Genomic DNA, 25,057 nt, shown 5'->3' on the forward strand with positions numbered 1-25,057 from the left:
TGAGCAACATTAACAGAGTTGATTCGCAGGGCCATCCTATTTGACACAAGAACAAAGTTACACTTCGAAACTTGCATTCATATAACATCTTTAACGTAGAAAAACATCCCTCGGTATTTTACAGAGACAGAATCAGAAATAAATGGCCAAAGGAGGAGATATTAGATGGGGTGCCCAAGTGCATAGTCGAAGAGGGTTTTAAGGAGGGTCTTAAAGTAAGATGGGGTGGTGGAGCGGCAGAGGGGCTTAGGCAGGGAATTTCAGAGCATGGGGCTTAGGCAGCAAATGGCACAACTGCCAATTTTAGGTGAAGGAAAGAGATTTGTACTCGTAGAATTAAATAAACTAATTCCAATGAAGTCTTGATTCTTGCAACTCGAGGTATATGTGGGTTTTGTAATTGTTATGAAGTATGTAGTTTATATCTCATCAGTGAGGTCTCCTCAGTTGCAAGTAAAACATTTACCTGACCTCACAAAACATACAGACAAAACTGTCTAGGAAACTGTGTGCAACATATTTGTGTACTAACATGCTAACAGAATGGTAAAATGCAATTTTTTACTCCATTGCCTAAATTGATTGAGGTTGGTGCCAAGCAGAATAAGCTTTTAAGAAAAACACAAAGTCAGGTCAACATGGGTCATATTATTTTCCTTAAATTCTTGTCCCCTCTTCCTGTCCTGAAAATACCAATTCTTGCTCAAGCACAGATCCATGGGTACCGGCAGCTGTCCAGTGCCTCATCCAGGTTTTGGAGATGCCGGTGATGGTGACCAATCTCCATATGCAAGCTCAGAGAGCAAATGCTGGCAGGCTATTCATTCATGACAACCAAGCCCAATCATTAATTTATTTGGCAATACGCAACACCTTGTGTCAAGTCCGTTAATCTCTACATTTGGCGAGCGTACTTGTTCTAAAAATTAAATTTTGGGATTTGGGAGTCTCTGGCAAAGCCAGCATTTATTTCCCATCCCTAGTTGCCCTTGAGACGGGCCTTCTTCTTGAACCGCTGCAGTCCGTGTGGTGAAGGTACTCCCACAATGCTGTTAGGTAAGGAGTTCCAGGATTTTGACCCAGCAACAATGATGGAATGGTGATGCATGTCCTTGTCAGGATGGTGTGTAACTTGGAGGTGATGGTGTTTCCATGCATCTGTTGTCCTTGTCCTTCTAGGCGGTGGAGGTCATGGGTTTGGGAGGTGCTGTCAAAGCAGCTTTGGCATGTTGCTGCAGTGCATCCTGTAGATAGTACACATTGCAGCCACAGTACGCCGATGGTGGAGGTAGTGAATGTTTGAGCCAGTGAATGGGGCGATCAAACAGACTGCTTTGCCCTGGATGACGTCGAGCTTCTTGAGTATTGTTGGAGCTGCACCCATCCAGGCAGGTGAAGAGTATTCCATCACACTCCTGACTTCTGCCTTATAGGTGGTAGAGGGGCTTTGGGGAGTCAGGAAGTAAGCCACAGGCCACAGAGTATCTGGTCTTTGACTTGCTTTAGTAGCCACAGCATTTATGTGGCTGATCCATTTCAGTTTCTGGTCAATGGTGACCCCGACCCCCCCCCCCACAAAAGGATGTTAATGGTTGGGGATTCAGCGATGGTAATGCTATTGAATGTCAAAGGGAGGTGGTGATGCTCTTTTGTTGGAGATGATCAATGCCTGACACTTCTGTGGCAGGAATGTTACGTGCCACTTGGCAGCCCAAGCCTGAATATTGTTCAGGTCTTGCTGCGTGTGGGCGTGGACTGCTTTATTATGTGAAGAATTGCGAATGGAGCTGAACCCTATGCAATCATCAGTGAACAGCCCCGTTTCTGACCTTATGATGGAGGGAAGGTCATTGATGAAGCAGCTGAAGCTGTTTGGGCCTGGGACACTGCCATGAGGAACTCCTGCAGCAATGTCCTGGGGCTGAGATGACTGACCTCCAATGACCGCCATCATTTTTCTTTGTGCTAAATATGACTCCAGCCACTGGAATTTTCCTGATGATCCCCACTTTGTTCAGTTTACTATAGCTCCTTGGTGCCCTGCAGCATGACATACTGCACAAGTACAATCATTTTGTATAAAATGTTCCAAAGATAATGAACATTGCTCTTAAAGGCTCTTAGTATTTTTTTAAAAATCACTGCTTTGCCTTCAGTGCACATATTCCAGCAGAATTCACTGGATAGTAATCATGAGTTAAAATTCTGGCTGATTATTTCTCTCCCTGGCCTAGAGGTGCTGAGGCCAATTGTAACACTCATACCATTACCCTGGCTAAGATCATCTAGCTCAGCACAGCCCAGCGATCAAAGCTGCGTTGTTCTTATACATCTAAAGTGGCAATAAGAGAACAAGTCTGGGGACACGATGTCTGCCAAACTTGACTCTAGAGACTCGAACACAAAATCTAGGCAGGCACTCCAGTGCAGTACTGAGGGGTTGTTGCACTGTCGGAAGTGCCGTCTTTCAGGTAAGACATTAAATTAAGCTCCCGTATGCCCTCTCAGGTGGATGTAAAAGATCCCATGGCAGTATTTCCAGGAGCAAGGGAGTTATCCCTGGTGTCCTGGCCAATATTTATCCCTTAGCCAACATCACAAAGAGATGATCTAGTCATTATCACATTGCCGTTTGTGGGACCTTGCTGCGTGCAAATTGGCTGCTGCGTTTCCTGCATTACAACAGTTACTACACTTCAAATTGGCTGTAAAATGCCAATGTTTTAAACGCCATTGGCATTTCCTGAGGTCATGAAACACGCAACATAAATGCAAGTTCTTTCAGTGCAGATCATTAAAGTATTTAAAAAGAGAGAAGACAAAAGTGCGCTTTCCTTCAATATAAAAATTGGGACTTAATAAAAACTACAATTTATTACTTCTTAAAGCCCATCTTAAAAAATTGAGGAAATGTTATGGAATACGAAAGATACTTAACCTTTGACAACGAGTTGCAAGTTAGAACTGCTATAAACCACGACCCAATAAATCAAAATTTGGCGATTTTTTTTTAAAAAGCAGTGCAAACAAAAACCTTTGGACTTTTATTGAAAAGTTCTTCCACCTGGAGAGCGGAAGGAGGGATGGGATGGGCAGGTAGACACAACGGTGATGGGAAGCTGAAAGGACGCAGGTTGGCCTTGGCGCCAAAGCCCAATGTGAAGTAGTTCTCCCTCCCTCCTCCTCCTCAACACAAATGCTGAAGAAGCGCACACACACACACACACACACCACAGACCGAGGCGCCAACCGATCCAGCCCGCACCGCCGCCGTGTGGCCGCTCACATTGCAAACAAAAAAAAAACCAAAATAAAATATAAATAATTTTTAAAAGAACTTTTAATTCTGCTTGTTTAAATATAAAACTGAAAAGGGGAAACGCGTTGCGATGGATCAGGTTTGGGGGGGGGGGGGGATGGTGGGGCCTCCTCTCCCACCAACCTTTCCCTGAGCTCTGCATCCAGCACCAGGAGGAGGAAAGGCCGTTGGATCCACCGCGGCCTCGATTAAAAGACCCTTTCCCCACCCCACCCCCACAGACACACACACAAAGGAAATGGTAAATAATAAAAAAAAAAGGCCCGCGCCTACTCACCGCCCGCTCTTGCTCCGGACCGTGGAGGCCGCCCCGCCGCTCCATCACAACCAGCTCTCGGTTTAAGCGGATAACAACGGCTCCTATTATGCGGCTCCACGACGTTGGCTGCTGCTGCTCCTTCTCTCTCTCACCGCCTCCTGAGTCGTGTTGACAGAACCAAGTGAGCATGCGCGCCGCAGAGCATTGTGGGGGTCAACGGTTGCTTTGCTGAAAGGCAGCTTGGTCAAGAGACAAGAGGAATGGTTCAAACACCCCCCCCACCAAAAAAAAGACAACTGGTTCAAAAACCAAAACAAAATATTATCAAACCCATTGTGGCTCATCTAGGAACTGAAGATCTGTCTCAGCACAGATTAGGTTTGACCCTCTGCGAAACCTTTGCTGGACCTGATCTGGAAGGACTCAATCACGCAATTGACCCAAAACACACTTCATTGAGCACATTCCGTCCTGACTGTAAGTACATACATGTGCTCCCCTTCATTGTTCGGCCGTGCCATAATTTCCTTTTTTAAAAAATGTCTCCTTGCAAGATAATTATGGATGAGGAAGGTCATTCGGCCCAACTTAATTCATCCATCCAGAAGGACCAATTGTCTCTTGAATGTTCCAGGATTTTTACCTCCCCTGCTCTGTCCAGGAGTCTATTCCATTTATTGATCGTTCTTTGATTGATGAACCTGATAATAGTCCTAAAGAAAGAGAATGCCGAAGAAATATAGCCACTGTTATAATGTAGGGAAATTCAGCAGCCAAATTGTACACAGCAAGTTTCCACAAATAGTAATTCTAAAGAGGGTTGTTGCAGCATGGAATAGTTTGCCACAGAGAATGGTTGAGGCAGGGACTATTGCAGCTTTTAGTGGAAAATTGGATAAATATTTGTAGCAAAGGAAGATAAAGGGCAATGGTGTGTGCACAGGACAGTGGGATTACTCTAGTGAACCGTTGGCACAGACGTGATGAGCCAAGCAGCCTCCTTCTATGGTTCTAATACCAAGTCATCTGTTTTTGGTGGTGTTGGTCGAGGGATAAATGAGGGAGAAATCCCCTGCTCTTCTTCAAATAGTGCCATGGGCTCTTTTACGTCCAGCTTAACATCGCCTCCAAAAGAGGGCATCTCTGATAGTGCATCAGTACTGTATTGATGTGTCAGCATTGACTGTGTGCTCGTCTCTGAAATGGGGCTTGAATCTACAACCTGATTCAGAGGCGAGGGTGCTACCACTGAGCCAAGAGTGGTACCTTGGCTCAGTGGTAGCACAGTCGCTTATTGAAAGAAAGTGAATCTTTGTACGATTTGATTCTGGGCCAATAGAATGACATTGTCACCAGGACAAATACAACTGCAAATGCTCCCACCCCTCCCCTCCCAGAGGAGGGCACCACTAACCTACAATGACCTGCCCAGTCAAACTGAAAGTACGTGCTGCCTGTGTCGGTTTATTTTTTTGTACAATGTGCTGTACCATTTTGACTTACATTTTGTTCCTTTTTAAACATTCCATTATCAAATGGGACATCTGTTCTCCAATTATTGTTGCTGTTTATCTTTTATGATACATAAAATTGTATGGGGGGGGGGGATCAACAGCAAGTGTGAAATATGGCAAAATACACAAGTCATTTGGGTAGATGCTAAACCCAATGTCCTCAGCCCAACTATCTTCAGCTGCTTCATCAATGATCTTCTCTTCATTCAGGGTGGGGCTGTTCGCTGATGATTGCACAGTGTTCATCTCCATTTGTAATTCTTTAGATAATGAATACCCTATTGTTAGGCAAAGGTATTAAGGGAACCAAGGCAGATAAATCGAGTTAAGATACAGGTCAGCCATGATCTAACTGAATGGCTAAATAGGCTTGAGGGGCTGAATGGCCTGCTCCCGGTCCTATGTTCCTTCCTATGAAGCAGTCCATGCCTCCATGCAGCAAGACCTGGATAACATAAGTGGCAAGTAACATCCGTGCCACATAAGTGCCAGGTAATAACCATCTCCAACAAGAGAGTCTAACCACTTCCCCAACATATCCAATGGCATTACCATTGCCAATCCACGACCATCAACAACATGGGGTTCACCATTGACCAGAAACTCAACTGGGCCAGCCACATAAATGCTGTGACTACTAGAGCAGGTCAGAGGCTGGGTATTCTGTGGCCAGTGGCTCACCTCCTGACTCCCCAAAGCCTCTTCACCTGGAAGGTACAAGTCAGAAATGTGATGGAATACTCTCGACTTTCCTGGATCGGTGCAGCTCCAACAACACTCAAGAAGCTTGACACCATCCAGGACAAAGCAATCCACTTGATCGGTAGCCCATCCATGCCTTAGATATCCACTCCCTCCACCACCAGTGCATCATGACTGCAGTGTTTACTATCTACAGGATACACTGCAGCAACTCGCCAAGGCTTCTTCAAAAGCACCTCCCAAACACATGGGGCTCGATTTTCGCACCCCCGAGCAGGTGCGGGAGGGGGCTGCGAAAATCAGGGATTCCCGGGGCGGGTCCGGAGCCCGGCTCCAGCTCGCCCACTTCCGGGTTCCCCAGTGACGCGCTGACATGCGCTCACAGCCCCCGCATGTGGGACTCCCGCCGGCAATTAAAGCTGGCCGGGAGCCACTTGAAGTAATTAAACAGGTACTTCAGGTTGTTTACAGACCTGATTGACCTAATATTTTAGGAGGGGTGTAATTTTGCAATGAACTGAGACTGTTTCCCGTACTGGGGGAAACACTCCCATTTCAAATGGATGTGTTGCAATCATCAGCCTGTGGCAGCTGCAAAGGTCCATTTGACAGGTGGGGGTGGAGACCTTCACTCATTGGAGGAGGCCACTCTGTCACTTTGGACAAAGTTTGGCCTCCACCACCCTCCCCCTAACAAATAAAATTCACAAACTTGCACACTTACCCCGGTGTCCAGACACATTTACCTACCTTGCGGACCCCCCTCAAATGTACATCTTGCGGATGGGGGCCGCCGTAGCGGCAGTCATGACCTCCTCGGAGGACGAACAGCATCACCAGCCTCGCCGTCCACCTCTGACACGTGGAGCCCCACAACACAGTGCTGTGACACATCCACCTGCACAGCAGGAGGGAGGGCAATGGCAGAGAGAGATGCGTCGCAGAAGGCACTACCCTCGCCACAGGGTCTACAGACCGAGGCTCAGCTTCCTGGACCTCTCTGAGCAGCAGTGCACACGGAGGCTCAGAGTCACTCGACATGTAGTCGTGGACATCTGCAGCCTCCTTCATGCCGAGCTGCTCCCGGCTGGCCCGAGCACCATCTTCTTACTTGTTGCTGTCAAAGTCACCACTGCCCTCAACAACTTCTCCTCCGCATCCTTCCAGGGTGCCACGGGGGACATCGCCAACGTCTCTCAGTCGTCTGCACAAAAGAGCCCTGCAAATACACCTATATCCACTGTGCAGTGACACAATGGGTGTCATCAGTTGTGGGTCTTCATGGTGATCCTCAGGAAAGGGCATTATTGCACAAACCAGACAAGATTCGCAAAGACGTAGCAGTAGTGGTGCCAATATAATATGTTATGTGAGTTGATCAGAGATTAAATATAGGTAAAAACCATGACAAACCCTCAAACACCCTTGTGCATCCCCTTCATGCTCACGACACGTTTGCCTTACGCTTCCTTCTGCACATATGTGATGCATGCCCTGTGGCTGCAGCACAGGTAGTGGCAGGTTGAGTGAGGCTGACCGCGAAAGAGATGCATGAGAGAGTGAGTATGAGATAGAGCCATGAGATTGTATGAGTGGTAGTGGCGGGATGAGTACTGGCGAGGTGAGTAAATGCAGGTAAGATGAGGATGAGCTTTGAGTGGGTGTGAGGGGTGATGTGATAGAGTAGTGTTGGCAGTGCAGAAGGAGATGTGGGGTGGGGGGCGGTGATATGGCAGACGAAGTGTAGGGGAATGAATAAGTGTACACACTTCGGCTGACCTACTTAGGTCATTGAAGCGCCTCCTGCACTGTATGCAGGTGCGCGATATGTTGGTGGTGCAGGTGACCTTCTCTGCCACCTCGAGCCAGGCCTTCTTGGTGGCAGAGGCAGGCCGCTTCTTCCTGCCCGCCGGGGGGATGATCTCTGTCCTCCCCCTCCTCCTCACCAAATCCAATAATACCTGGAGTGAGGCGTCATTAAACCTGGGAGCAGCCTTCCCCCTGGGCACCATCGCCTCGAAGTTCCCCTCCAAGTCACACACCACCCCAAATTGGACTTATATCACCGTTCCATCATCGTTGCTGGGTGAAAATCCTGGAACTCCGTACCTAACAGCACTGTGGGTGTACCTTCATCAAATGGACTACAGCGGTTCGAGAAAAAGGCTCACCACCACCTTCACCAAATGGACTGCAGCGGTTCAAGAAAAAAGCTCACCACCACCTTCCTGAGGGCAACTAGGGATGGGCAATAAATGCTGGCCTTGCCAGTGACGCCCACAACCTAAGAATGAATATTAAAAAGTTACTTCATAATTACATGATTACCCTGGCAGTAAATGCAAATTTGGCCCTTCGCTTCCAAAATAGACACACCTAACTGTTTTCAATATACCAATCACTTAATGTCAGCTATATGCCCTTAGATTAGAAAGTACAGTGATGAATGGAATGAGGATTGATTACAACACATATGGCAGAAAATCTGTTTGTTGGAAGAGACAACACAGTCCCTTGATATTGCAGACAAACATACAGGATAAAGCCCAACATGTCATGTTGATTCTGTGGTAGTGAAGCAACTGTTAATGGAGTCTCACTGGGTGAAAATTTAAATGACTGATGCTCTTCAAAAGTAAATCAACAAACTCCCCAAAGAACCTACTCCCTTCCTCCCCAATTACACATGTAAAAGTTGCAAAAACCTGGCGTGTTCAACAGTTTCTAATTACTTCATAACCAATCTTTTGTTTTAAAAAGGTGTGAGAGAATTGTGTCCCAAATTTGCACAGGTTGTTTGATTTTTTTATAAAGCACCTGGTCCACAAACACTATGCTTCGATCAACCAGATCCTACAGCCATGTCTGGCGTGTCATTTCCGATTGTTCAGCCACAAAAATGGCCAATTACATTCAATCAAAAGATATTTTTCTGCAGGACGTGACCCCCATCCACACCCTGGCTACTACTAACTTTAAATAAGATTATTTTAACAGCTGCATTTTGTTAGTATTTATAAATTATGATAAACTGCACACTGAAAAATCTAATTTTTAAATTGCCACACCCAACCTGTGGTATCGGACCCAGCGCAGTGTGCGCCTGGCTTTCGTTCCCTTCCCATGCCCACTGTGCACACGTCCTCCCCACTTGCAGCACTCCTGACAACACCTCCCCCCCCCACTCCAACCTTCTGCACGAGACTTCAACAAATTCCAACCCTCCCTTCCGGTTTCTTTGTTCTCAAAATTATTTCCAGCAGGTGATTTCTCTCTCTTGCTCTGATACTAAATATATCTTCCATAAAAAGGCAGCAATTGGCTGACATCAACACTTAACTCTCAGCTAACCTTTCTCCCAAATGGCTAGAAATTCTTGATCACGCAGGATTTCACATCACCAAACTAATCATAAGCGTTGTAAGCCCCATGTGACAGACTCTAGAGTGTTCATCCATGTACCAATTTTCCTTTATTATGACACCTAATCATGATGAGACGCTCCAGAAATAATGCAAATTGATAACCAAATGTGGAACTTAAAATGATTTGAATGATAAACCAGAATACAAAAACAAAAGGTATACAATTAATAATGTAAGTTAGGAATCTGATCTAGCTGCAATAATAGGTAGACCAAAGGGTTGTGGTGTCAAGTATTGAGTTACAAATGCATACTAGTTGGAGGGGTATACATAGACCAGTGGAATAAAATCTCAGAAAATCATAATGACGTACTATAAATATAGAAAGTACACTGTGGTATTTTTTTAAAAAGGTGAAAGCAGTCAGAGAAGAACAAAAAAGATGAATCCAGGTCTATGAGTTACAAAAACAAGTTAAAGAAACCAAATTGTTAGTCGAGCAAAGAAAAGGGAGGAAACATAAACCAAATTTTAAAAAAATTACTAAGTAAAGTCACCAGATGTTATAAATCTCAGGATACAGAAGGAGGTTGGAGAAGAGATAATGAGGCACTAACCCCCTTCTGAAAATGCATATATACAACATCCATCACATTTCCCTTATTATGGACTCTAGACTCTTGGCCTGTGATTTCTTGGCTTGTCTATTTCCCCTTTCTTGAACAGGAATAGAACACTCCAGCCCTTTGGCATAATTCCACTTTTCAAAGAATTTATCCAGGATAGAAGCAGACTATATGACTGTAAGCTAAAGAACACATATGCTAAACCTAAACAATGCCATCACAAATTGAGACATTGATTTATGGGATCATAAAAATACAGCACAGATGGAGGGCATTCAGCTCATTTGTGTCTGTGCTGATGTCAAGTCTTCATTTGAAGCAGTCTACACCAATCCTATTTTACAGCCCTTTTCAATATTCTTTTATGTTCATCATTTTCAAATATTTATCTGTTCACATGTTCCAATATCTCTCCATTTGAAAAAAAATTCTCCTGACTTCCCCTCCTAGTCGTAATCCTGAATCTCTGCCCCTTTGTCAACAATTTGCAAATCAGTAGAAACAACATTTAATACTTACTCTCTCAAAATCTTTGATCATTTTGAAACCTCATTTGGATTCTCCTTAACCTTCCCTGTTTCAGCGAAAAATCCCCATCCGAGCCTTGCTTCTTAACTATAGCTCTCTAATTCTTGGCATCATTCTGGTGAATCTACACCAATTTCATGGCTCGAGTATCTTTCCTATAATGGAGTGCTCGGAACTACATTCAATACCCCAGCTGTGGCCTAACCAATATCTTGTAAAGAACTTGTGTATATATTTATATATAACCTCTTTCATGTCCTCAAGATGCCCCAAAGCGCTCCATAGCCGATAAAGCATCTTTGAAGTGTAGTCATAATTTTAATTTGGGCAAATGCAGCAGCCAACTTGCGCAGTTCAAGGTCCCACAGACGGCAATGAGATAAATTACCAGATAATCTGTTTTTAGTGGCATTGTTTGAGGGATAAGATGACTAGAACACTAGGAGAATTCCCCTGCTCTTAAAATGTCATTGGATCTTTTATTTGCATCTGAGAGGGCAGGCAGGGCCTCAGTTTAATGTCTCATCCAAAAGATGGCACCTCCAAAAATACAGCACTACTTCAGTGCTGCACTGAAGTGTCAGTCTAGATTATGTGTCCAAGTCTTCAGAGTAGGGCTTAATGTCAAGACCTTTAGACTCAGGGGCGAGTGCTACCAAATTCAACATCATTTCCTTACTTTTATACTCAGTACCCCATGTATAAAACCCAGAGTCCCATTTGCCCTTTGTATGTATTTTTTTATTCGTTCATGGGATGTGGGCGTCATTGGCAAGGCCAGCATTTATTGCCCATCCTTAATTGCCCTTGAGAAGGTGGTGGTGAGCCGTCTTCTTGAACCGTTGCAGTCCGTGTGGTGAAGGTTCTCCCACAGTGCTGTTAGGTAGGGAGTTCCAGGATTTTGACCCAGCGACGATGAAGGAATGGCGATACATTTCCAAGTCGGGATGGTGTGAGACTACATCCTCTTCAATACCAGGTGCCTTCATTTCATATGTGGCACTTTGTCAAACACCTTCTGAAAATTCATGTATACAACATCCGTCACATTTCCCTTTTTATGGACCTTAAACTTTTACCCACAGCTCAGTAAAGACTATTTGGCCTATAATTTCCTGGCTTATCCATGTCCCCTTTTTGAAGAGGAATGTAGCACTCCAATCCTTTGGCATAATTCCAATTTTCAAAGATTTTTTGGGAAAATTATGGTAAGTACCTGCTTATCTCTTCTCCAACCTCCTTCTGTATTCTGAGATTTGTAACATCTGGTGACTTTTCTATTTGTAGTCCCAATAACTTTTTTTCAAAAATACTGTGAGTTCCAGTGTTGGCTCTTTCACATCCTCAGGTACTGCTACAATCCTGCTTTCACCTTCCTCTGTAAAAACTGATGCAAAATACTTAAGTATCTCTGCCATTCCTTCACTCTGAAATACAAGATGGCCCTTGACAATCCTAAATTGTCCCATAGAACTAGAGCAGTTCACAGCACAAAAGGAGGGTATTCAACACTTTGTGTCTGTACTAGATCTTTGTCAGAGCAATCCAAAACTAATCCCAATGTCCCACTTTCTATAGCCTGGCATCTTTCTCTGCTTCAAATATTTATCCAATTTTCCCTTACATGATGCATTGGCCTCCACTTCAACCAACCATGTGGCAAAGTACTTTGTGTTCCAAAAACCCACTGCCGAAAGAAATTTCTCCTAATTTCTTTCTTCACTCAGTGAAAATTTTAAATCAATGTGCCCTCATCAATGACTCCCCAACCAGAAGAAATTCCAACAAACCCTTCATAATTTTACAAACCTCTATTAATTCTCTTCTTAGCCTTCTCTGCTTCAATGAAAATATTCCCAACATCTTAAATCTCTCCTCATAACTATAGTTTTCGATCCCTGTCATTGTCCTGGTGAATTTATGCTGAAAGCGTTCTAGGACTTCCACCTCCATAACATCGCCCATCTCCACCTCTGCCTCAGCTCATCTGCTGCTGAAACCCTCATCCATGCCTTTCTTATCTCTGGACTCGACTATTCTAATGCTCTCCTGGCCAGCCTCCCACCTTGCTGCACCCTCTGCAAACTTGAGCTCATCCAAAACTCTGCTGCCCTTTTCCTAGCGCGCACCAAGTCCCGTTCACCCATCACCCACGTGCTCACTGGCCAACATTGGTCCCCCAATGCCTCGATTTTAAAATTCTCATCCTTGTTTTCAAATCCCTCTGTGGCCTTGTCCCTCCCTATCTCTGTAACCGCCTCCAACCCTCTGAGATCTCTGCGCTCTTCCAATTCTGGCCTCTTGCACACTGACAATTTTCATCGCTCCATTGGCGGCCGTGCCTTCAGCTGCCTGGGCCCCTAAGTTTTGGAATTCCCTCCCTAAACCTCTCCGGCTCTCTATCTCTCTCTCCTCCTTTAAACTTACCTCTTTGGCCAAGCTTTTGATCACCTGTTCTAATATCTCATGTGGCTCGGTGTCAAATTTGGTGTTTAAAGTAGATAAATTAATTAGCTTTAAAAAAAACTAAAAATAAACCAAGTCAATTAATTACATAAAAACTTTGATTAATTAAATATATAAACAAGGTTAGATTGAGATGGCAGGGCAGGTGGTGTGTCGTAACTGTAGCACGTGGGAGTTGGTGGAGACCAGTGAGATCCCGAGCAACCACATCTGCGGTAAGTGTCTGCAACTCAAGGAACTTCGGCATAGAGTTGTTGATCTGAAGTCCGAGCTGCAGACATTGCGATGCATCAGGGAGGGGAAGAGTTATCTAGACACTTTGATCCAGGATGCAGTCACACTCTTTAGGTTAGGTAGTGGTTTAGATTTGGTCAGTGGTCAGGGACAGGAGGGTGTGACTGTGAGTCAGGGAGGTATGGGGACCCAGGATGCAGTGATGAAGGAGCCTCAGCCTTTGACCTTGTCCAACAGGTACGAGATAATTGCTACCTGTGTGGATGAGAACAAAGACTGCAGGAAGAATGGGCAATTTGACCACGGCTCCATGGTACTGGAGGCCATTCAGGTGGGGGGAGTAAAAAGGAATGTGTTAGTGTTAGGGGATAGTATAGTAAGGGGGTTAGATACCTTTCTCTGCAGCCACAATCGGGTGTCCTGAAGGCTGTGTTGCCTGCCCGGTGCCTGGCTTAAGCATATCTACTCGTGGCTGTAGAAGAACTTGCAGCATGAAGGGGAGGATGCAGTTGTCATGGTCCACATAGGAACCAACAACACAGGTAGAACTAGGAATGAGGTTCTGCTGAGGGAGTTTGAGGAGCTAGGGTCCAAATTAATAAGCAGAACCTCAAAGGTTTGGATTACTCCCTGAGCCACGTGCAAGTTGGCATAGGGTCAAACAGATCAGAGAGTTAAATGCGTGGCTCAAAGAATGGTGTGGGAGACAGAGGTTTTGATTCAAAGGGCATTGGCATTAGTACTGGGGAAAGAGGGAGCTGTTCCATTGGGATGGGCTCCACTTAAACCAGGCTGGGACCAGTGTCCTGGCAAATCGAATAACTAGGGCGGAAGATAGGGCTTTAAACTAAAAAGTGTGTCGGGGGGAGGGTTCAGGTAAGGATAAATTTATAAACCTAAAGAGAAAACCTAAGGCCGTAGAGCAGTGTAGCGTTTTGGGTAAAGATAAACAGACGGTGTCAGGAAGGGACAGAAAGTTCAACGGTAATAGTGCATCAGCGAACAAGGTCAAATCAGGGAAAAATAGCAAAAAGTTAAAATTAAAGACGCTTTATTTGAATGCACAAAGCATTTGTAACAAGATGGACGAATTAATGGCACAAATAGAGATAAATGGGTTTGATCTAGTAGCCATTACTGAGACATGGTTGCAAGGCGACCAAGGTTGGGAAGTAAATATTCCAAGTTACATGACTATTCGAAAAGACAAGCAAAATAGAAAAGGATGGAATGGGGTAGCCCTGATAACAAAGGATGGCATAAAGACAGTAGTGAGAAAGGATCTTGGCTCGGAAGATCAGGAAGTAAAATCAGTATGGGTGGAGATAAGAAATAACAAGGGGCAAAAAAAAAATGTTGGGAGTAATTTATAGGCCCCCTAACAGTAGTTATACTGTTAGACAGAGGAGTAATCAAAAAATAAGGGGAGCTTGTAACAAAGGTAATGCAATAATTGTGGTGAATTTTAATCTTCACATAGACTGGGCAAATCAAATTGGCAAAAGTGAGTGGGCAAGAAAGTGGCAGATGGAATATAATGTGGGGAAATATGAAGTTATTCACTTTGGTTGGAAGAATAGAAAAACAGAATCTTTTTTAAATGGCGAGAAACTATTAAATGTTGGTATTCAGAGAGATTTGGGTGTCCTTGTACAAGAAATACAAAGTTAGCATGCAGGTACAGCAAGCAATTAGGCAGGCAAATGATATGTTGGCCTTTATTGCACAGGGGTTGGAGTATAAGAGTAAGGAAGTCTTGCTGCAATTGTACAGGGTTTTGGTGAAACCACGCCTGGAGTACTGTGTACAGTTTTGGTCTCCTTACCTAAGGAAGGATATTCTTGCCTTAGAGGCGGTGCAACGAAGGTTCACTAGACTGATTCCTAGGATGAGAGAGTTGTTCTATGAGGAGAGATTGAGTAGAATGGGCCTATACCCTCTGGAGTTTAGTAGAATGAGAGGTGACCTTATTGAAACAGATAAGATTCTGAGAGGATGTTTCCCCTGGCTGGACAGTCTAGAACTAGGGGGCATAGTCTCAGGATAAGGGATTGGCCATTTAGGACTGAGATGAGGAGGAATTTCTTCACCCAGAGGGTTGTGGATGTTCAGTTGTTGAGTATATTCAAGGCTGAAATAGATAGATTTTTGGACTTATGGGAAATCAAGGGATATGAGGATCGGGCGGGAAAGTGGAGTTGAGGTCAAAGATCAGCCATGATGTTATTGAATAGCGGAGCAGGCTTGAGGGGCTGTTGAGCCTACTCCTGCTCCTATTTCTCATATTATGTTCTCAATACTCCTGTGAAGCGCCACGAGATGTTTTACTACATTAAAGGTGCCATATAATTGGAAGTTGTTGTTGTTGTGAACCTAATTAGATTATGGTCACTATTTCCCATGTTTTCCTACCTTCAGGTCACTACTTATCCTGCCTCATTACCCAGAACCATATCCAGCACTGCATCCTTCCTTGTTAAGCATGCAACATACTGATTAAGGAAACTATCCTGTATGTAGAATCCCTGCCTAGTTTGAATACAAACTTTTGCCTTATCCCAGTTGACTTCAGGATAATTGAATCTCCCATGATTACAACCATTACTACTGCAAACTTTTACAAATTGCTAACATTTTTCATTCTAGATTTGCTTCCCATTATTCCGTGGTCTCTAATGTACTCCCAATATAACAGATCCCTTATTACTTCATAACTCTAACTGGATTCTGTCTAAGCACCATCAATACAAATTTTCCTTTCTGTTGCTGTAATTGTGCCTTCAATTAATAAGGCACTAGGAGTAATCCTGATAGTGTTAATTAGAAAGCAGGAGTACTACTAACTTCTCAAAATCTTTTTGCTAGACTTCCATCTTATTATTCGCTATGTCATTGGTTCCAGCATGAAACAAGTTTTCAGGTTGCCTCACCCCCCTCCCCTTTCCAGAATCTTATCCACTGCACATGTCCCTTATCCTGGCACCTGGGAGGGAACAGGCCATTCAAGACTCCCTGGTGCAGCTAGAGAAAAAGGATATCTAGTCTTCTGAAGATAGCACCCTCCTATAACTGCCATTTCTAATAAAATCACTACTTTCTCTTGGTAACCACTTGGTCTACAGTCCGTGGTTCATGACTTCCTCACTTTGTCTGCATCACAGGTATCCAGCCCTGTATACCAAGGAGTTTCCTGTACTGTCTCAACCCAAGACAGTCTACCGTTGAAAATTGCTAGTTCACTTGAACCAGTGGATTAAATTTAGGCACAGACACGGGAGGCCGAATGGCTTCCCTTTGTGCTATAAACTATAGTTATTGTTCACTCAAAAGAATATTAAAAGTGAATTCTTGATTTGGCAAAATAAAGAGTTGGAAAATCCAGATTTGGACCAGGAAAGCTAAAAAGAGTCAGACTGAGTCCCAAAGTATTTGCAGAATTTTGTTCCTACATTATGATTTAAGCAAAATAGAGATATATCAAATTAATCCAAAACAGACAAATTCAGATGATTTAGCTTTTTAACAACATTCTCAGTTACCATAAATATCCCTTGCCCAGAATGATGTTACTGTGACTAGAATGTCCAAAATTCAGAGATACTTGTCAGATGTCCACCAAATTAACATCACTTACTCAATGAGAAGAGTTTATTACAAATTGTAATCAGCAGCAATAACTGTATCCAACACAGGGAACTGCAATCTCTTCAGCAACATTGGTTTTAAGAAATTTGACAAACATTTTCACCAAAGCTAAAAGGCAAAATTATGGTTTAAATTATTATGCAACCTCATCTAAGAAACCAATTTATCCAAAAGGGAAGGGAGTAAGTGATCAACCAGTTAAGATTTCAGCTTAAGGTGACCAAAGTCAAATTCCACACATTCATCAGTAGCAATAAATTCTGTAATACTTGTACAGACAAAAATTTGCCACTGGCTGTTTCCTGATCTGATTTATGGCGCTGCATTTTAACAGTTTTATCCACAGACTGCCACAAGTGGACTCGATCTAAACTCAGTTTGAAAAACATGCAACAATTTTTTGATTGCCATTTTTTCTGTTGTTGCACAGGGACTGTAAGAGCCCTCCAATTGCAGTATTTTATCTCAAAAATTAGTTTCCATATGAAGCTTATAAAATTGTATAGGAAGTATAGCTGTCAAAGTAAGGTTTTTGTAAATCATGACTGCTATAAGAGTAGAAAAATACTACAACATTTTTTAAAAGTTACACTCTAACCAGATGCAAGTATTAATGTTACCAACCTTTTCCCTCCTTATAGTCTGGAATTTACATGGGGATTCTCCTATTGCCATAACTTCAGCACACCTGCCAGGGAAATGGCATAAATGGCTAAAAATGGCAATTGACCATCAGTCTTTGTGAACTACCGTCCCATCTCCAACCTCCCTTTACTCCCCAAAGTCCTTGCACGTGATGTCACCTCTCAAATTTAAAATGATCACACAGCGAGGAGAGGTGTTAGAAGAAATTTTTTTACAAAACATTTGGAAGCAAGGTATAGTCAGAAGTGGGTAATATTACAATGGTGGAAGTAGGATGTATTGGTAAGGGATAGGATGTTGTACTTAAACTTCATAGCCTGAGAATCTCCTGCATTGGCTTCTCTTCCGACCATCCACCCGTCTTAGGCTATCTACTGCTGAAACTCTCATCTATGCTTTTGTTACCCGCAATTCGAATATTCCAATGCTCACCTGGCCAGACTCCCATCTTCCACTCTTTGTAAGCTTCAACTCATCCAAAACTCTGCCACCTTTAGACTAACTCACACCAAGTCCCATTCATCCATCACCCCTGTGCTCACTGACGTACATTGGCTCCCAGTCCCCCATTACCTCCAATTTAAAGTTCTCATTCTTGTGTTCAAATCTCTCCATGGCCTCCTTATCTCTGTAACCTTCTCCAACTCTACAACCCTCAAGAACTCTGCATTCCTCCAATTCTGGCCTCTCGTGCATCCCTGATTTCCTTTACCCCACCATTGGCAGCCGTGCCTTCAATTATCTAGGCCCTAAGCTCTGGAATTCCCTCCCTAAACCTCTCTACCACTGCCCCCACTTTAAGACACTCCTTAAAACCTACCTTTGACCAAGCTTTTGGTCACATATCCTAACATCTCACATGGCTTGGTGTCAAATTTTGTCTGAAAACACTCCTGTGAAGTGCCTTGGGATGTTTTACTACGTTAAAAGGTGCTATATAAATGCAAGTTGTTGTTGCTCAGCCCAACATTAAATAGGATAGAGTGCATAAACAGTCAGCTTAAACCTGAATGAGCAGCTGTGAAGCAGGATAGAGTCTGAGGCAAGGGTACTGAATTTCTAGCCTGAGCTGAGTAGGAGGGAATCAGTCAGCCCAGTGTCAAGTTGGAGATGGTTCTGGGCTCATGAACTTGATGTTGGACAAGCAATCTGATCATGGAATGGCAGAGCTGGGGATCATCCGCATAAATATAAAAACTTGACTGACTACAGAACACGTGGTCAAGGTGTAACATGAGAAAAAGGGGCAAAGGATGAAACTGGAGGGCAATCCAGAAATTACCATATCAGGCAGGCAGAGAATCCATTGCTGGAGATGTACAGGCTACGTTGGGATAATCGGAAGCAGAATCAGGTGAAGGCAGTCCCACTGAGGCAGACCACAGAGGAGTTGTAATGGAGGAGGATAGAATGGTTGATAATGTTGAATGCTATGGACAAGGCAGGATAATATGCCATGTTCACAGTCACTGAGGATGACTGACCACGGTGGCGATCTCCATGCTTTGATAACCAGGACATTGTGACAAAGGTGAGCATGGAGCTGGGTGGTGACAACCTTTGTCTTCAAAGTTCTCGAATGCATTAAGTTTGATATGGGGCTTTAGCTGTAGGATGGAATTGGTGGAAGGTTGTTTTTTGGAAGGGGTAGTGCACTGTATCGGTGCAGAGAGGACCACTTGCAATATCAGCGAGCTTTAGCATGCGGAAAGCTGATCAAGTGGTTAGGACCTGGGTGGCGGCAAGGGAACAGGAGGAGAGTCAAATGGAGATCAGGCTGGGCTTTGGTGGGTAGAGTCCATAGCTGAGTGATGGGTTGGGGGATGGGAAGTGGTGAGGTGAAGGCAGCCACACATTGTCTCAAAAGCAAACAAAGAAAATGCAAATTCCTCCCACTTATCATTGACAGTGATGGAGGGAACAGACATAAGAGAATCATTGAGAAAAGGTGTCTGAGAATGTTCTTACCATCCAGGAAGATACTAGCACAGGAAGAATGCACCATGGAGATAGAGATCAGTTATTGCTCAGGTCAAGCCAGATGTGGCAGCTGACAACTGGGCCAGTGAAATACCAGGGAGCATTTCTGTCCAAGATAATTCAGAACATGAAAGGGAATGCAAAATGAGCCAGGAGGCAATACGTAGAGGGTTAGAAGAGCTCAGGTCCTGAGCAGCCAATATATGTATGCAAAGGGACACGGCCATAAAAGCTTAGATGTTTACAAAATACAAAAACTAAACATGGCATAGAAACTTAGAGAAGCTTGGGAAAATGGCGGTGAGAAATTCTGTGGTGGATGTCCAGGCCTGGCATGAGACCAGGGTGCAAAGTGGTGTGGGAATCATGAACCAGGGCCCAAATTGCCAGTATGAGCCTCATGATAGTGATCCAAAGTCTGGCCAGTGGATGGAGTGTGGTTCATAGACAGCTGAGGAGTTTTTGGATTTACCTACCCTCATTTGCCTAATCTCAAAAAAGTTCCAACATTTTATGTTAAGAACGTAATGTTTGAGGTCTACTTTCTCCATGCACCGATTTTCATAAAGCCAATTTAATACCGACTCACTGTCCAAATACTTTAAAGTCCAAACTTTTCAAAACACTTATTGCAATCTGTTTAGAAGAGGAATGCCTCACATAGATATGCTCCATTACTTAGGTAAAACTTACGACAAGAGTGAATGAGTTTAAGGTCACAACGGAAGTTTTTTTTAAAAATGAAATTGACAAGCAGTCAGTTGACTGATGCACCTCATCATCCAGTTTCCCTCTTTACCACCTACCACCCCCCCCGCCCCATCCAGTGTTAAGGTCTATGATGAGGAGATTGTTGATTTAAGTCCGTACACAGGACAAGCAAATGGTTTTGGAGTGTTATTTTCAACTGATTAAAATCAAGGCAAAAATCAAATTTTCCAAAACACCATAAATTATAGCAGTAGTGTTTAATAAAAAAGTTTACAACAAATACTAGCAAAAATAAAGTTACATACAAATTGCATAATATACAAAATTACAAGCAACACGATTAATTTGCTGACAAATATACTGGCTAAATACTGATGAAACCACTTCACATCATTAATTTCTTCTATAGCTTTGTGGACATGTTATGTTCCAACAAAATTCAATGCCATTTTCATGCTCATGCCTTCACTGAAACTGATCTTTAAGGGAATAGTGTAGTAGTAGAATCTCTATAGGCAGTCAACCAAAGTGAGTCCTACAGAATGAAAGTTTAATATGGTTTTTTGTATTTGTGATGCCACTAAGTGTATGTTATGTATTATTATTGCAACAGTAAGAGCATCCCAGAATATCTGAACCATTCCACTATGAAAAGCAGTTTTGGATGGGGCATCACAAAGAATTCCCATGGTTTCATTTAATTTTAAGCAGTACTTTCTCAATTACCTGTAATTAGGGTTGAAAATGATAAGCTATCTTTTTAAAAGTTGACCTACCTTTAGGAAACTATTTTTTAATAAATAGAATTATATTTGAGACTACAATGCATTGGAAGCCACGTCCAATGCACCTTTTCTCGTTAAATAACTTCACTTTGTAATCAGTAGTAACATTGAGAAGTACTAGAGGTTCTAAATGTACGGCAAGTTAGCACACATTAATAATGAGTATTGATTTCAAGTGTTGCAGCTTTAGAGGCATCACAATTGAAATCAATATCCCTGGACTGGGGACAGGGGAGGGGGGGGGGGGGTAATTTTTTTTTTTTTTAAAAGCAGCCCCTCTCCCAATTGCTGTCCAATGATCCCTACTCGCAGATGGCCATTTGGTGAGAACAGGATCAGGTTCAGCCTGTGATGATCAAACGGTCTAGGCTCACAGATGAAGAGTGGCCAATGTATAAAGTACTAAAGAACTACCAGAATCTGTGGAACCATACCCTTGCAATGCAGCACTACCTTAAGGAAAGGAAGGAGGAAAATCAAATGTATAAATGTACTCACACAATTTTGGGGAATGGGAAGGACATCTAAGTGAACAGCTTGATTTTTATTAATGTTTGATATGACAAAGCTGTGTAACTAATCACAAAGGATGTCAATTTTTCTTTAATACCAATCTGTTTTTGGTAATAGTGAGGCTTGAACCTCCTACATTATTCTTGTCTTTCTTTATAGTTGGTTCAAGAAACCTGGGAAGGAAAGTTTCAAAGATTGCTAGTAGATGTCTATTTGCATGTTCCAGGAGCAAAGGAATGATCACATTCTATCAAATACTCGAGTATAAACAGAGAGAGTCAAATCTCAACAGAGTGCAATGACTCCAGTTTTGCTGGAAACACAGCAACTAACTGGGTTGAATAATGGAGGGAGAGGGGGAAGATACATAGATATAGTATTTGTAGCTCAATTACATTTGGGTTCAGGGAATACAATGTAGAAATATTCTTTAGGAGACTAATTGAGGAATGTAGAGTCCAAGATAGAGAAGAGTTGCACATGGAACTGATATGAATGGTCTGTTCCCATACCCTGCCTTTTGCATTATCCTTCAGCAATATCCCATACTCAGAAGATTCCAAAAGTTTATTTGTCTGGGTTTCATCATAATAGGGCTTTTTTTCCCTACTGGAGCAGGGAAGATTGAGGGGGTGACCTTCAAGATTATGATGAGGTAGCAATAGAATTGCAAATGTTCTGCATGATAATGAGAGCACATAAATTTACAATAATCACAAAGAATTAAAGACAACTTTACTAAAAAATGTAATTCAAAAGTGGTTAGGATGTAGAACTTTATGCCACAAACTGTTGTTGATGCAGTGTCCTTATGTTCTTTTAAAAGGGAATTAGACAATTGCTTGAAAAATAGGAATATTAAACAGTATGGGGAGCAAGCTGGAGTGTAGGATTAGACTTGCTGGTACAGACTTAATGGAGCAAATAGCTGATTTCTGTGCTGTAACCATCTATGATCTATGAGCAGAAAGAGTGCCTCGAGCAACTTTTAATTTTCTCCATTGATTTCTTTACAAGCATTCACTAGTGTTGCCTCTGCCAATGATGGCTGGGAATTATACCATTGTGCAAACTGACTTCTATACTGAAATTCCAAGACCGTGGCAAATTATTTGAAGACTTTAGTACTGCGTATCATGAATGCATTTGCCATTTTAGTTTAGACTACACACATACATGTATATATAAATAAATCTTTTCAGTTAGTTATGCCAGAACTAATGTTGCAGCAAGGAACATATTACCAAAATTAGCTCATTGGTTTTTCCTTCAGTAAAGAAGTTACATGAAAAATCCACGAATTTTAGGAATCAGTAAGGTACTATTTTTAGACACCTTTGACGTGGAAACTTTGTTCTGTTACATAAGGGAAGCAAATAGAATTTAAAAGTTGCATGAATAAAAATATTGCAGCCATATTGTGTTTAACCTGAAAAGGTTTGTGGTCATTTTGGCCAGTAGATAACATTTATATCAATTTTACTTAAAAAAGCCAAAGCTGCTGGTCTCAATTTTTTAAAATCCCTGCCAGCTACCCAGGCTTGCCTCGACGACAAATTGCCAATCTCAGCTGAGTCATTAGTAACATGACCAACAGGAACAAATTATTGCACCAAAACAATGAGGGACAAACCTCCCTGTAGTACAGGGAAACTTCTTAGTTGAACAATCAATAGTGTCAACTGCAATGGGCCAGATTGCCCAGCCCTTCATGCAACCCTCTCCTCTCCCACCCCACCCTTTTATAAAGAGATTCTATCTTGGTTAGTAGGGGTAAAAGTTTTGTTTAGTTACATTCTAAAAGATTTTTCCATCTCTTGTGCCTTCAGATTCTTTGAATTAATCCTTAAAATACAGTTCACAATTTAAGACCTACAGTATGTACATTTACACTGACAAGAAAAATAGTAAAAACAATTTACTAAAAATGTAATTATTTTATATACAAAATATTGATTACATGTAAAATTTTTAGTACAAGGTTGCAGCATTGAGAAAATTCAGAAGCCACCATTCACCACAATAAAATTTAAAACCATGGCCATTCTTGCAAGCCAAAGAGTTTGCTATAACGATAAGAAATGTCTCAATGCAGGTAGATCTGAAAAACAGCTTGTACAGTATATCTTTTCCATTAGTTTCCATCATGAACTAGCCTCCCAAGTGCTCCTAAAATGTAATATGGCATTTTTATTATAAAGAGGAAGGTATAATCTGGTGTACTGTTTAAAGGTTTACATCAATTACATATAAAAAAAATCTAAACTCAATTTTAAGCCAAGGTTATATTTTTCAGATTGCAGTAAGAAATCCATTAAAATGTGTCACATTGTGCCAGTACCACAAATGTCACTTTCCTAAAAGATGAAAAATACTTAAAACACACCTCAGTCTATAGAGGCAACTAAGTCTTGGGAAGTGGTGTTTTTTGGGGGGGGGGAGGGGGGGGTGGGAAAAAAGTACTTTTTGTTGAAAATTCACCCCAGGAATTTTTTTTTTTTAAATCAATTTCCTTCCCAGCATGGACACCCACGAGTTGGATCTCATTTTATCTGCAAGCGATGCAGGTTTCCCAACCTGTAGTGACTTGGATTTTCAATTGAATCCATCTTTTGGTCACCTCTCCCAATCCCTCCTTTATTGGCACAGTGGCCATTTTCTACACACCTGCTTTGAGCAGTGTTTTTGATTACATTAAAGAACCTAGATAAATGCAGGTTGTTGCTAAAACTGCAGTAACCCATCAAAGTGAGTCTAACCTGACTAGACAGCCTCAAGAAAATTGGCAGTTTTTGCAAGGGTTGGAAATTAAAATTCTTCTTGGGCTAATATTTTCTTCTATTTAATGAACGGGTGAAAAAAGAAAAAGTTAAAAAGATCAGAGGAATGGGGATCAGAGCCAGCAAAGCCGGCCCAAATGTCTTCATTCTGTGCAGTAATATTCTATGATTACATCAAACAAAAGTACTCCAGAAACATTTCCTCCCCTTTAATGGATTCTTCCTAAAAATTCTTTTTAGCTGAAGAGGAGGGAGCTTAAAAGAGGTATTGTACAAAACTGCTGAAAATGCTTTGGTTATATATTATGACTAGCATTACTTTGGAAACAGTTGGACAATGTTACATTCGGGGTGTTAAATCTTAAGAATTAAACACCCGTTTATCACAATACAACTAATTTCCAGTAGTTCAATGCTAAGATATTCTACTTAATGGGAAAATAACCATGTGCAGATTAGATATTCACATGTAACCAGTGTTCATTTTCACATTCCCATCTGCATATCAGCAAAGTTATAGAAATTGTCCACATCTTGGGATGCTGAAGACTTGCTTTCAGAAACAAAGACCTGTTTAGCGGACAGAAACAAAGAAAACACTTTTGTAAGCTTCCATGCCTTAATCAAGTTGCTGTTAAAAATAATTTGTCAGTACAGCATGATGCTGGAATCGAACGTCTCGAGCATCAAGGAATACAAGCTGCCCCGTTTACAACTTTCCACAGAAGGCAGACATCCGTCATATAGCTGCTGAGCAAACTCAAGACTTAGGACAACAGCTGCTGGAAGGCATTATTTGGAGGTCAGGTAAAACATCACAAGCTCATATAGCCAGCGCTTGGTTATGATTGCGTTGTAGACAAGCAAGCAGTTGCTGCTGAAGCTCTACATCCCCAACTAGTGGAAGCACTTTTCCATGAGGTATGGTGGGTGCCCCCCCCACTGCGGCCTGGATGATTATGCGAATGCACTCTCACATTTTACA

At 42.4% G+C, this 25,057-nt stretch overlaps 2 protein-coding genes across 2 annotated transcripts in view; both read right to left on the minus strand.

Moving 5' to 3' along the window:
* The window catches only part of jade3 (jade family PHD finger 3), a 68,002-nt gene extending 64,260 nt beyond the window's left edge, over positions 1-3,742 (minus strand). Inside the window, exon 1 of the mRNA XM_067985761.1 lies at positions 3,597-3,742. The gene's annotated coding sequence lies outside the window, so the exon portion shown is untranslated. The remainder of the gene's footprint in view (positions 1-3,596) is intronic.
* Positions 3,743-20,236: 16,494 nt separating this feature from the next.
* rp2 (RP2 activator of ARL3 GTPase) overlaps positions 20,237-25,057 on the minus strand; it is a 28,328-nt gene continuing 23,507 nt past the window's right edge. Inside the window, exon 5 of the mRNA XM_067985762.1 lies at positions 20,237-24,642. Within this exon, the coding sequence (XP_067841863.1) occupies positions 24,559-24,642 (84 nt within the window). The 3' untranslated portion in view covers positions 20,237-24,558. The remainder of the gene's footprint in view (positions 24,643-25,057) is intronic.

This window comes from Heptranchias perlo, chromosome 6 (genome assembly GCF_035084215.1).
Source record: "Heptranchias perlo isolate sHepPer1 chromosome 6, sHepPer1.hap1, whole genome shotgun sequence".
Classification (NCBI taxonomy): Eukaryota; Metazoa; Chordata; class Chondrichthyes; order Hexanchiformes; family Hexanchidae; genus Heptranchias; species Heptranchias perlo.